Source organism: Microtus ochrogaster, linkage group LG10 (genome assembly GCF_000317375.1).
Source record: "Microtus ochrogaster isolate Prairie Vole_2 linkage group LG10, MicOch1.0, whole genome shotgun sequence".
NCBI classification, from domain to species: domain Eukaryota; kingdom Metazoa; phylum Chordata; class Mammalia; order Rodentia; family Cricetidae; genus Microtus; species Microtus ochrogaster.
In genome coordinates, this window is record NC_022035.1 from 2,474,860 (window position 1) to 2,489,530 (window position 14,671).

General features: G+C 41.5%; 1 protein-coding gene across 7 annotated transcripts in view; it reads left to right on the forward strand.

The window, feature by feature from the left end:
• Positions 1-14,671, forward strand: part of Dync1i1 (dynein cytoplasmic 1 intermediate chain 1) — a 304,734-nt gene that overhangs the window by 194,523 nt on the left and 95,540 nt on the right. For all 7 annotated transcript variants that reach the window (XM_005363697.3, XM_013352447.2, XM_005363700.3 and 4 more), the window contains one exon: positions 7,502-7,627. In XM_005363697.3, the coding sequence (XP_005363754.1) occupies positions 7,502-7,627 (126 nt within the window). The remainder of the gene's footprint in view (positions 1-7,501; positions 7,628-14,671) is intronic.

Consider the following 14,671-nt stretch of genomic DNA (forward strand, 5'->3'; position numbering starts at 1 on the left):
CTCATTGGGACCTTGGGAGCTCAGTCCAGTGCTCCAGTGTGGGTCTCTGTCTCTATCTCCATCCATCACCAGATGAAGGTTCTCTGGTGATATGCAAGATATTTGTCAGTATTGCTATAGGATAGGGTCATTTCAGGTTGCTTTTTAAGAGAATGGTCATTTCATAATATTAATTCAACCAATCCACTTTTTAAGAGAATGGTCATTTCATAATATTAATTCAACCAATCCATGAGCATGGGGTTTTTCTCCCTTTTTCTAGTGTCTTTCTCAATCTTTTACAGAGATCTAAAGTTTTTGTTTTAGATATCTATTTTAGTTAGGGTTTACAATTACCATGAAACAACACTATGACCGCAGCAGCTCTTATGAAGAAAACATTTAACTGAGGGTGACTCACTCACAGTTTCAGAGGTTCCGTGCATTATGATCATGGAACGGAGCATGGTGGTGCACAGGCAGATGTGATGCTAAAGCTGTATCTTGCAGGCAATAGGTACTCGACTCGCCTGTCATGCTGACAGAAACCTGAGAAAAAGAGACCTCAAAGCCTGCCCCCACAGTGACACACTTCCTTCAACAAGACCATACATCCTAGTAGTGCCATGCACTTTGGTGGTCATTTTCTTGTAAAACACCTCATTCCACTTAACATAAAACAAATGCAGTCAATTCAGTTTCAAAAGTCCCTAAGTCTAAAATAGCCTCAAATTTATTCAAAGTTCAAAGTGTCTTCTGCAACCCATGGCAATCTCTTAACTGTAATCACCTATAAAAATCAAAAAGCATATTACATATTTCCAACATATAATGTCCTAGGGTATACATTGCCATTCCAAAGTGCAGGGAAGGGAGCATAGCAAGGAAATACAGGATCGAAGCAAGACTCAAATCCAGCTGGGCAAACTTCAAACTCTGCATCTCCATGTCTAATGTCAAAACACTCTCCATATCTCCAACTCAGTTAAGCTTTGTTGACTGCAACATACTTTTTCTCTTGGACTGCTTGCCTCCATGTTAGCAGATCTCCTGGGCAGATGTCCCATAGCTCTGCCATCTCTAACATCTTGGCTTCTCTAGGGCAATGCAGGCTTTACCTTTGTGGCTTCATGCAATGGCTTCTCTACTAGGTCTACATTCAGGGTCCCCTCCAACAAATGCCCGGCCTCAGCCAACCTCTGACAAATGCCTGGCCTCAGTGGCTGTCCTTAGGCATGAAGGCAACTTTCAATAACCCAATTTTTCTATCTTTAAATCTAAATCCAGAACCACGTGGCCAAGTTCTGCTGCTTGCTGGGGCTGGTGAAGCACGATTAGTAAAAGCTCAGGGTAAGAAATTGGGGTTCAACCTGAAGATCTGTAAAAAAACAGCCATCCACTGGCTTTTCCCTTGCCCTCAGTCTGAAATGGTGATCCTGTCTCCTGGAATTGCAGAAAGAGACTGTCTAAAAGCTCTCAAGCCCCATTATATATTCCTCTCTAGGGCTGGGATCAAAAGTGTGCACCACTGGGATTAATGGCATGCACCACCCAATTTCTATGGCAACTAGGGTGGCTACTGATATTAATGGTGTGTGTCACCATAATCGGGTCTGTAAGGCTGACCAGTAAGACTGTCTTACTCTCAGATCTTCAGGCAGTCTTTATTAAAATACATTTGAAATGCCACTACAGGCTGGAACATGGCTCCCTTGTTTAATTAAATCTTCACCAGCTTTCTTTTTTTTTTTCTTCACTGCCTAAGCATGGCTGGCCTTGAACTTACTCTTTAGACCAGGCTGGCCTCAAACTCAGAGATCCACCAGCCTCTGCCTTTCCTGGGTTAAAATTAAAGGCATGCCCCACCACACCCAGCTCTAAGCCTTTCTTTAATTCCTTTCCACAGGTTGGAAACGTAGCTAGGTGGGATCTTGCCCTGAGGACACCGCTCCCTTTATTCCATTTCTTAATCTGTTTACCTCCTTGGACAAAGAACTTAGCTCCATTCCACTTTCTGGTGTTCTTTTTCTTCTCAAATATTTTTCCTTGCTCAGTTTGCTCCTTGTCATAATGTATCTTCATTAAAGTTACCACGCATATCCACATGACAAAGTCTATACTAGGCTGTTTTGAGATTTCCTCTACCAATGGAATTAATCCGAAACTCTTCACTTTAGCTTCAGGTAAACTCTTCAGACAAGAGCAAAAAAGGCAGTGACTCTCTTCACCAAAATATCACAAGAATGATTTTTAGGCAATATGCTAAAATTCTTTTCTGAACAGCTCCCAACATTTCAAATCATAATCAGCTCCATTGTCTTCCATGCTCCTACTAGTTAGTCCCACTAAGCAGTGCTTAAAGTATTCCACTGCTTTCCTAACCCAAAGTACTAAAGTCTAAATTCCTCAAAATGAACACATGGTCAGGCCTATCACAACTATGCCCCACTCCTGGTACCAATTTCTGTCTTAGTTAGGGTTTACTATTGCTGTAAAGAGACACCATTACCACAGCAACTCTTATTAAGAAAACACTTACTTGAGGATAGTTTGTTTACTGTTTCAGAGGTTCAGTCTGTTATGATCATGAAGGAGAACAAGGGAACATACAGGCAGATATGCTGAAGCTAAGAGTGCTACATCTTGCAGACAACAAGAAATTGACTCCCCTGTCACACTGAGGCAAGCATGAGAAAAAAAGACCTCAAAGCCTGCCCCCACAGTGAAACACTTCCCCCAACAAGGCCACACTTCCTAATCATGCCAGTCCCTTTGGGGGTCATTTTTTTTCCAAACCACCACAAAATCTCTTATCTTTTTGGTTAACTTTACTACTTAATATTTTTAAAACTAGTATGGATAGTAGTATGTGTATTATCTCCTTCATAACATATTTATTATTGTCATATAGAAAGGTTACTGATTTTTGGTAAACTAACTCTTTATTCTGACACTTTGCTCAATTTGTTGATAATATCTAGAAGTTTTCTGTTAGAATTTTTGGTATCTCTTGTGTATAATATTATATAATCTGCAAAAAGGGATAATTTAACTTATTTTCCTATTTGGATCACTTTAATTTCACTCTCTTGTACTTTTTGTATAGTTACATGTTTTGCTAATTTCCCAACTTCTACTGACTTGAACTTTCTTGTCCATGAAGTGTTGATAAATGATGATATCTAACTATCATGCTTTCTGTGGGTATTAAATAAACCACTATCTCTAGTTGACTGAGTGCTTTAAGTGTCTGGAACATAGGAAGCACTCAGTAAGTATGACATAGTTGTTAGAGTAGTGATCATAATGGCATTAATATTCAACAAAAATGACCCCTACTCTCGGCTCCCCAGAGTAAATTTCAAAAATCTTTGGACTCAGGAACTTCTGTGAAAATGTCCTGAGTATTTCTCACCCTCTCTTCTTTTACATCTTTTCACAAAACCTATAAATTAATGCTCTTTGAACATTTTCTTCTTTAATAATAATAATTTTTAACAAAATTTTACTTCTGGCTAGATTAAGTAAAAAGGGGGAGCTTATTGGCAAGCTAATACAGTAAACAGGGAATCCATGGAAGAGGTAAAGACCTACAACTCAGAGAAGGAAACAACCATGGGAGCAGTTTGAGGAACCTCACCAATAAAACATGGTCCCATTCAAAATGTGCATCTAAGTTAGAGAACACCGTTAGGTTGTTTTGGCCAAGTATCAGCTCTGCTATTCGTCAACTCTGGGACACTGGGCATCTATGTGTTGTGGAACAATTGCCAACAGAGGGTCCTGTGGGTCAGCCAGATTCAGTAAGAATTTCCTCACCGGCCTTCCTCCTACCGCAGCTGGCAATCTCCCTTCTCTCCTTAGAGCCCACAAGTCACCACTGTTGCTTCTCAGATGTCCCCACCAGCTGTCTCCCTGAAACACCCACCCCCAACAAGTGTAGCTTTTCACCATGCCACCCTCAGCACAGGCCCACGCTTCTACAGAACCTTGATGGCACTGCCCTCCTCCGCTTCAGTGTCTGAGCTGATGTTCTTCCTCCATTACATCTTGTTTTGCACTAGCCATAGGTGGGCTCCCATAGACAGAATATGTTAACGTGAATATTCTTGTCCCACGTTGCATCTGATGCCACCATTTCTTTATGTACAGACAGCACTGGACCCAAAGCCACAGTGGGCAGAAGGGGATGTTGCCCTTTGAGCTCAACTGGCCTCCATAGGGCTCCTCACTTTGTCATGCATGAGCAAATTGAGTTGGAACATGTCACTTCCCAAGGGTTCATCTTCCTTGTCTATAGAAATGAGTAAACCATTACCTTCTTTATACAATCATGAGTAACAAGTAAATGAAGACATTGCCCAGTTCAACGGCTGAAACATAAGGCCCACTTAAAACATGCTACCTCTTTTCTCTATAGGAAATGTTAGATTCTGTTTCTCTTGAAGACCTAGACTTGAGAGTAAAGCTAGTAATTTCTGGGTAAAATTTCGCTTAAATATACATTAATCCAGTCCTTATGAGTAATTAAATAAGCAGAAATTTTACAATTGTTAAAAGCATAATTTTAAACATTTAAATTTCCACAATTGCTTGGAAACTTGATAATGAGTAAATATGACTAGTCATGCTCAAACAAATAGCCTTTTAAAAAAGACATAAAAGAGGAAACCTTTATAGCAGTCTGCATGAGATAAGATATAAGTCAGTCCCTCTGCACCTTTTAATCCCTGTTATAGGAAACTTTGCCAAAGGCATTGTCCTGGTGTTTTCACTAGCTCACGGCCTGTTTGCTACAGAAACTTAAAAGCCAAACAAGTTAAAATATTTTTAGATGGAAAAAAAAAGAAGAAGAAAATCTGCAAGTGGGTGTGAACGATGAGACCCAGATGTGAAGCTGTGGGATGCTACTCCAGACACATCTGGCTGCTCTCTGGCCCCTGCGGTGGTGGTGTCGGTGTTTATAGACTTGCCTTTTCACATGTGACATAGTTAAACTTCAGATGGGCAGTCTGGAGACTTCTGTGATTATCTGGATGTTAGTGTCATTGAATGGGCTCTGAATCAAAGGCCTTGCTTAATAGGCTTTGATTCATCTGCTAAGGCGCATTTTTCTAATAAAGAATGATGACTTCCCTTGGTGGCCACATCCATATGTGTTGTAGGCCTGTACCTCCTCTGAAGCAACCAGTGAGCTATAACTCTCTGTAGCTGAAAGAATGAATAAAGCCACATCGAAGACTTAGGTTTAATTATGGTTCATATGAAGGAAAAGTCAACACTCACATTTATATGAGTATTGTTCAATTTGAATATATACATAGCATAGCAAACAGGAAGAGAAAACTAGACAATGTCTGCGAAGAGTTTCTTAGGAGCTGTAATAATTCTGTTGTGTAACAGAGGCTCTAACAAGAAGCCCAGGTGAGAATGGCATTTGTGCGACACGTGTTCTAACTGAGACATCACTCACGAGTCTCATTCCCTTTCTTTGATCACACTCAGAGCAGAATTCATGTAGGGCAAGAAGATATCTTCAACATGCCTTTAGAGCAGCGGTTCTCAACCCTCCTGATGCTGCGACCCTTTAACACAGTTCCTCATGCTGTGCTGACCCCAACCATAAAATCATTATATTGCTACTTCATAGCTGCAATTTTGGTGCTGTTATGAATCATAATATAAATATTTTTGGAGACAGAAGTTTTTCCAGCAGGGTCGTGACCCATAGGTTGAGAATCATTGCTTTAGAGCTTTCCTCATTGTTGTCTGATTGTGCCTCTTATATCAATGAATTTAATTATTGTGTGTTTCATAACAAAGAAAATAATATTTATGCAATTCCAGAGTTACTGAAATAAAAGAGTTTCTAAAAAAAAATTATAATTATTCAATACATTTTTTTACCTTATCACATCATATGCTGGGATTCATTTAATTATGGGTTCAGAGATAAAACAACAATAACAACAAAACACCCTGGTTTAATTCTCAAGTAGCTTGTGATTTAGGGACATACACAGTGAGAAAGGAACATAAAGCAATTGAACAAGTGCTTTAATAGGGGCATAAAACATAAGGGTGCTAAGAGACACGGGAGAGCTAAATGGTTAGGGTTGTCTAGAGGACTCAGGATCTTCACTCAGTCTCAAAGGTGAGTTAATAAGGAACACGGAAGGATCTTCCAGTGAGCATGAGATCAGAATCCTAGGTACAGAGATGTTGCCTGTACTTCATGGGTAGAGAGTGTTCATGGGAGAAAGGAAAGGTCACAAGATCTTGAACAGGAGCAATAGAGAAAAGCATACCGGAAAGGGCTCTACACATTGTGGGTTTTCCCTTGAAAGCCATGGTCAACCATCAATTGTCAAACCAAGGGTAACTTACCAAATGTGTACTTTACAAATTTGTCCTGACACAGGATGTAGGTGAGCATAGGCTGTGGGAAGTCCAAGACAAGCACTATAGAAAAGTCTCGTTACCCTTCCTCATCAGACAGGAAATTCATTTAGGTTATCTCTGCCCGTAAGAATGAAAACAAAAGCGGATGGTGGTGGTGCACGCCTTTAATCCCAACACTAAGGAGGCAGAGGTAGACAGCTCTGTAAGTTCAAAGCCAGCCTGATCTACAGAGTGAGTTCCTGGATAGGCTCCAAAGCTACAGAGAAACCTTGTCTTGAAAAAGAAAAAAAAGAAAGAATGAAAACTCAATGTAGGTTCGAAATGTATGTGGTACTTAGTGATAGACAGAATGTGGTGGAGAGAAAGGGCGAAGTAATGATGAAAATAGAATATCTGGTTTTACCAGTAAGGTGAACACAGGGTAGGGAGCACTGGACAAGCTAAGTACCTTTGTCAGAAAGCCTATCAGCATATTCTCTCTGGGATGCTCCTGGTACTGCTAAGTTTCCAGACGTCCTGAGCAAACCCTGGTGGACAGTTAAATACTGATATCTACAGCCCTGAGAAATATCAAACCTATGAGAAATTTGGAAATTATCAGCATATTAAGATTTTAAAAGCCACTGGGCTTGACGGGATCACCTAGAAAGAAGGTAAAAAAAAAAAATTAAAGACAAGAAGTGAAAGAAGAGCCATGTCTAGGAATGTGTGACAAAAGAAGCATCTGCATGGGTTTTACAAAGTAGTAAAAAAAAAAAAAAAGAAAAAGAAAATCAGAACAGAAAGTTGTCACGGAAACCAATATGGAAGAAAGGCAGGCCAAAGTGATTGAATCTATAGGGTTTCAACGTGTTTCCAGTTTGGTAACCACGCATGCACACACAAACGTGAAAGACAGGAGAGCAGGGCATATTGATTTGTTATTAAATGTGCCAAAACTAAAATAAATAGGACCGCTTGAGATGTGTAACATGGCACAGATACGTGGGATGAGAAATTTCTTACGAGGTAGCTGTGGTCATGTAGACGACATGTAGATGACAGAGATGCAGGAGGAGCAGGAGAAGACCCCTACATCATCATCTGAATGTAATGAATCCTTGTAACCTCTTTCATTTAGTACCCCGAGCTGATGGTGGCTTCCTACAACAACAATGAAGACGCTCCTCATGAACCAGATGGAGTGGCCTTGGTTTGGAACATGAAGTTCAAGAAAACCACACCAGAGTATGTCTTCCACTGTCAGGTAGGAGTCAGCAGAGTAAAAATAATTCCCGTCTCCTACCAGACCAAACATGCTCTGGGCTGTACGGCATCTGTCTTGGGTTGGGAGGAAGAACTGAGTTTAAAAATGGAATTGTTGACAATTTTGGAAAGTTCCCCTCCCCACCCCCCACCACAGTAACCTAATGTTTTGGGAAAGTGGCAGCCCTCTTCAAATGGTTAGGAAGCCTGCTTGGGGACTGTGTGTCATTTTCTTTCTATTTAAAACAGCCCCCATGCGGATGAGTTTATAAAGACCTCGCACTTATGAAGAAATTGTGGCGTACCACTTCCTCTGCTCAGAGGGGCGTATGTTTGCCCACCCATGTGGACGCCCTCAAAGCATTACCAGACGGGTTCCCTTCTGTCTCTGAAACACACTTCAGGGGATACTGCCGTTTCTAAGTTTGTAGGCACCATTCTGTTCTGGAGATAATGATACTTTAGGAACTGAGTGGGGGGGGGGGGAGATTTACCACCACTTTTACTTGAATTATTGAGGAACATGGATGGAGCTTCTACTTTGCAAGTGCAGATTCTATCGGAGAGTTGGGGGTGTTTTGCTCCTTGGGCCTCATGACGTGTGTCTTCTCTTCCATTTGACACACTGGGAGTGAAACTGGGTTCCACATGCATATGCTCAGCTTTGCTCTGTCGCCATGACTTTGCCCAAATGACAGGCTTTAGCGCTGGCCAGTGCACCGCCCCTTGATTAATGGGATTGTGCACAGGAGAATGAAAAAAAAAATTCTACCTCAGAATTTCAGTTCCTCAAATATTAGAGTTTGAAGGTACCAAGAATAGCCCTGGACACAGGAGAGATAAACCTGCTGGCCTCATCCCAGCAAGCTCTGTCCATTTTCTGTCTAAGACCTGAGCATCTTTTTGAACTGAAATGTGTTTACACTTTAGGACATTACCAGATATAATCTGAGGGCCAGGAGCTCTGCTGAAATGAAAGGCCCAGCGTCAGTGTGCCCGAGTAACCGCTAATTCTGGCATGCTTTTCTAATTTGTTATCTTACAAACAGCTTAACAAGAAGTCTCGGCCTATGTAGTAAATAACCTTTATTTTCTGGACCTTTGAAATAAGAACAGTTTTTTTTTTTTTAAGATTATCAAGTTTGTCAGTCTGATAGACTCTTTCTGTAAACATAGAAGCACAAAATCCTAATTTTGTTCAGTTTTAAGGGTTTGCTGAATTGCCAGGGAAATACTCTAAGGATTATGGGATAAGAGGAAGCACATTTCTGAAAGTCAGGGCCTTTTAAGCTGTTTTGATATACAGAAAGCATAGCTTTGATTCTAAAGCTCTGAGAAGTAGTCTAGTCCATGCTGTTTCAGTCAATGCTTATGATGTTTATCATAACTTAAAGTTTTCTAATTATATTAACCAAGTCCTGGTGGCCTGCAGCAATTGTGGGTAATGTGGTTAATAGTCACAGTATCATATCGTAAACAAGCCAATGGATCATGATAACACTGAGTAAAGAAGCAAGGACCGAAGGTCTTTGAAATCATCAGATTTTTTTTTAACATTATCTGTTTCATCATGATACAAAGCTAATGCCAGTACAAACTGAGGCAAGCGCTATCCCTTCTATCCCTTCTCATGGCAGCTTGGGTATCATTTACAAATGGCTTAAATAATTATTGTGCTTTAGTTTTCATTTCTCATTTAAATGATCCAATATATGTTTTAGGAGAAAATACGGTCTGGGTTTTATTTTGTTTTATCCAGAGTATGCGCAAAGACAAGATAAAGTCTCCTAAGAGTTACCAAAACGATGCTGAATAAAATCTCTTCACCTCCCAAATTTCCCCTACTGTCTTGAATTCATCAGGTGACCAGAAACTGGTGGCAATTTTAACCGCTATCTGCTATCCAAACTGGGAAAACTGGTCATCTGACTATTATGCCCAAAAACCAACAAGGAGACCAAGTCCCTTCTGTAAAAGCAAAGAGCCTTTATTTTATGCAAGTTTGAAAACTCGATCTTTCTGCATGTCCAATGTATTGAAATAACTGGAGAGCCATGAGCTCAGTTAGGGTTGGGTTTTTATAGTAGTAAAGGTTGGGATGAGAGATTTCTAAGGTTCAGGACCCCGGATTGACTGACATTTGTCTGGGAGTGTCCTGGTGAATGTGTGCTGGAAGGCGATCCTGTCTACAGCGGTTGGAATGTTAGGCATTTCTTTGGATGGTCTGTTCTTGGGTGATGCTCGGGTAATCTCAATCTGTAGTTCTTCCTGCAACCAGGTATTGCTTCAGGGTAAACTACTGAGACTCAGCCTCATCCTATTCTGGGCAGGGAGTATGGGATGACATGCTCCTTTCCACAGCCACTTCAAGCTGACATTGGGGCATTGTTATCAGGGCCCAAGCAGGTTGAAAGGCTAGCCAAAGGTAGGGAGGGAATTCAGGCAATGGAGCACTCATCAGACTCTGTTGAAGGGACAGGGAGTGTTCATATCAGCTGGACTGGTCCAATCCAGCTTTCAGGAAGTCCAGGGCTCATCACCATTCAGAGCAGGTTGTAGTCAGCAACTGATGCTTAGATGCGTCTGCCAGCCAAGTGGAAGCCTACTGAGATAAGTTCAAACTAGGAACAGAAGTTAAAATTTAGAAAAAGAGCAGATAACAGGTGTCTGTAAACAGAAGGACTAGACTCATACCTTTGAGTCCTATTAAAAACTACAAATTTTGATTAGAAGCATGTATATTATTTTGCTGTGCAGAGAACCATGTATGGTAGCTTCAGAATGAGCTAACAAGTTGGCAATAGCTTTGTGGAAGAACCTGGATACCTTTCACTGTTAAACTGACATTATAACTGCCCTAGCTATTAATACTATCAGAGATCTCAGAAGGATAAATAAAGTATATCTGAATACAAACCAAATAGTTTCCAAATCTATTAAAAATGACAGGGACCAGAGTCCATATACAGTTAGTTATACCCAGGTCTCCATAGCATTGGAGGCAGAAGTATCCAGAACATCAATCAGTCTTATTGTCTAAGCCAGGCCCATAAGGTGAATTTTTCTTTTTCTGTAGAAGAGGGACATGGAAAAGTCTGACTGTATTTTGTCTAGGCAAAAGTGGTGCAATCAATTCTCCAAGATCCTGCTGCTTGTCCACAGTCTGGACCAGGTCCTGGGAGCCGGTGTTGCACTGGGGCATCTCGTCCAGTGGTCAGCATCATCCTAGTCCAGGTGGAGACATCGTGGTGTCTCATAATCTTCTTTGGAGACCTTGGGTTACTGCTAGGATCTCAAAGTCTCTGTCAAATATAATATGCTTTTTAATCATTTCTTTAAATGCCATATTCTGCAGATCTCTGAAGTAAGAGGGCTGCCTAAATATGTCTGATTAGACAAACTTTATTTCTCACTATTCGTTCTAAGTTTGACTTTGTAAACATAGACAGGGAACTAAATAAGGCTTATCCCTGTAACTAATCATATCAGTACTTTAAAGATGTCTGACTAACTTGTATTTCCTAACAGTCTATAATAAGTTAGCAGTTTCCACAAGACTAGAACTCCACACTCTGTAATGATTTTGAATTAAAGCTAATAAAAAAAACTGAATTAGTCATTCCGAGGATAAACACAGAACAAATTGATATGTAATTATTAATGTTGTCTCCTGCAAAAGGCAAGGAACAGGCCCCAAACTGAAATGGGAATAGGAGGGAGTCTACGGGTTAGCCTTGCCCTAAGGCAAACTGAGACTCAGGTCTACCTTCCTACTGATCTATAGAACCCACTTTGGCAGGTGTGTACCAAGTCACCCTGGGAAAGCTTCCCTGGGCCCCACATTGGCACTACAACTTCAGATATAAGTCAAGGCTATTTCATTTAGCTACACATGCATCTGACAATGCCTAACAGCAAGTCTATGGTCTCAGTTATGAAAGAGGTGGTTCGTGTAAGTGACCTTGATATTCATAAAGAACACATTTAGGAAAAATGAAAAAAGGTTCTTGTTGCAGAATGCACTCTACCATCTAGTTTGTGCCAGTATCTAATGGCTCTTAAGTGTTCTAACTGTAGCACCTGCAGGGAGCGAGCTGTAGAACCAACTTTCTGGAAGATGAAGAGAATGAGCTCTGAGGACTCTTGGGAAAAAAGGGAAGGCAGAGAAGTAACAGAAAAGTAATCCCAGTCAGCCCTCTCTATCCGCTGGTTCTATATTCATGAGGTCAACCCACCATGGCCTGGGGACATAAACTATCTGTACTGAACACACACACTTTTTGTCATTACCATCTAAGTAATAGATCAATAAGTTGCATAGCATTTGCATTGCATTAAGTATAACCAACAGTGTCAACAATACTTTATACAGGGAGATATGTACAAGTTATATGCAAATGTTATACCTTAACATAAAGATTTGGGCATCTGCAGACACTCAAAGGAAAGGAGGTCTTGAAACTAGTCCCCAAGGATAGTGGGGCACAACCATGTGAAATTCTTCGGAAGACTCCTGGGTATATTAGACAGAGTTTTGTGGGTTTTATTTTCCCAGAAAACTAGAGCCAATGGGAAATACATATCAGATATTCAAGAGCAAAAGGTATTCAGAGAGAGAGAGAGAGAGAGAGAGAGAGAGAGAGAGAGAGAGAGAGAGAGAGAAACTTTTAAATACATTTACCCTTAAATTCTGGCAAGCACAGAATCTATGGAATTGGCCAGAAGGTGGAGGTGGAGATTTAGATAATGGTGAATGCTGTGGTCCTAGACTGAAGTCTATAGGATTGGCCAGCAAGTCAGAAGTTCCATGCTGCCAATACAATCAGTTCCTCTTTGGGAACCCCTGACCCTGCTCTGAAGACCTTTGGCAGATTAGCTGAAGCCCTTTCTCCTTACTGAGGAAAATCCACTTTCCTCAAACTTTACCGACTGAAATATTAATCACTATCTAAAATAAACTTCCCACTGACACCCAGGCTAACGTTTCACTTATAAACTGGGCACAGAGTAGCCAAGTGAACATATAAAGTTAATTCTCTGTTTTCATCCTAAGCAGTCAGGAAAACAGGATCTTTCATAACTCCTAAAATTAAATTAATTGCTGGTCACTTTGGGATGGCAAGCAACTAAATTCACCTGGAAAGTTTAACATAAGAGACTATGAACATCCCTCAAAAAGGACAAAGCATGCATTTGAGATCACGGGGAGTGAGTTCATGGCACTAGGTCTTTCAACATACACAAGTATTGAGGGTCCAGCATTTACATTCCTCACCATGCGCTCTCAGTGACTGCAGACTAGAAAGTGGCTCATGAAACAAGATAGGAAACCGTGCATGGTACAGCCAGGTTGAATTAAGCTGACATTTCCCCCCAAACCACATCCTTTGCCATTCTGTACCAGTAAGAGAGGCAACCAGATGTAGGTGTGTGGCCTTGTGCCATGGAGGAAGGAGGGTGAACGGGGAAGAAATGAAACAAGCCTTTACCCAAGTTGATTGTTAGAACGTTCTGGGTGACAGTAAGAATGACTGCAGCCTGGATCCTGTCCTCAGAAATTGTGATTTCCTTCATCTGGGGCATACACGGGCACGGATAGGATCAGCAAAGGTTTCTCGCTGGCAGCTTGACATTCATAAGGCATCAGGTTGTTACTATTCTAACCTGATGGGGAAAGTCAGCGAGCCCACAGAATTCCAGTTACTGTGAGCCATCGGGCTTGGGAGCTCACCCCTACTACCCCAGCACTCTGAGTGCACATGGGGCGGCTTGGGAGCTCACCCCTACAACCCCAGCACTCTGAGTGCATGTGGGATGGCTTGGGAGTTCCCTCCTACAACCCCAGCACTCTGAGTGCACGTGTGTACATGGGGCGTGCTGCTGAGGAGCGGGCGCTGTGCTTTGGAAGCCATCTTGGGATACATTTTTCTTCAGTTCCAAGCCAGCTAGAGCTATAAAATACAAAAAAGTCAAACATATATAAGAAAACAAATGCCCTCCCTCCCTTCTGACCTATGACTTCTCTCCTACACCTTTTCTGACTGCCGATAAATTTTATTTTTTAAACCAGTGCTTTCAGGATACTAGCTCACCAAAATCAAATCAGTTGAGTCCTCCCTCTCCTGTGGTGTCCCGGTGACTTAGAGGTTAGATGAATTCGTTGGCTCTAAGACACGGGGCTGGGGATAGGACAAGGTGAGCGAGCCTCGTGGTGACTATACTTTCATCATTTTAGCTAATCATTTCTCATAAATCTCCATTGATTTTTTTTTCATGTTTCTAGTACATACTTGCAAACAAATTCGGCGACTCATAAGACTATTCTTTCTGTAAACAAGCTTCAACTCAGTCTCCCATCGGCAAGACCCAATGAGCTTTCAAGCTAATCACAAAAAAAGCTTTCAGAGGAAGGCTCATTTTTCTGCTATGGGGAGGAAAGACCAAATACCTTGTCCTTCCATGGGCGGTTCATGTGTGTGTGCTCCACGCTAAATGTTTCATGTGGGCCCTGGGCCTGCCTTTTCTATTTTCACTTCAATAAAAGCTGTCTATACTTGGAAAGTACTGGTACACTCTGCATAGAAATCAGCCCTGTGGCCCCATCCCAGTTTGGCAGCGCTCCTGCTGCCTTCTGTAGTGGCTTCTCACACTCTCGTTAGATTATATGTCTGACCACCCTGCATCGCTGCCCTGGTGTGGTCTTTCTCTTTAAAAAGGAATGAAGAGAATCAGAAATATCTATCTTAGAATTATCTGCATCCAAGTAAGCAAAAATGCTTTATTTAGTGACAGTGTGGTCAGAGGGGTTTTCCCCCTACTTTTCCTGATTTGGCTTCGTTGTCCGTGGCCTCCTCTTTTTGAGGATCATCTGGCAATCGCCTCCAACTGACCGTGGCTGACCCTCCATGGGTTCTGCCGGCGAGTGACATGTAGAGCAGCACGGTATCAGCTGACCCTACGGGTGCCAGCGTTGAAACCCCTCAGCTATTTTTTCCCCTATGTGTGGCTTCGGTTCTCATTAAGATTCTACAAAGATTACAGATGG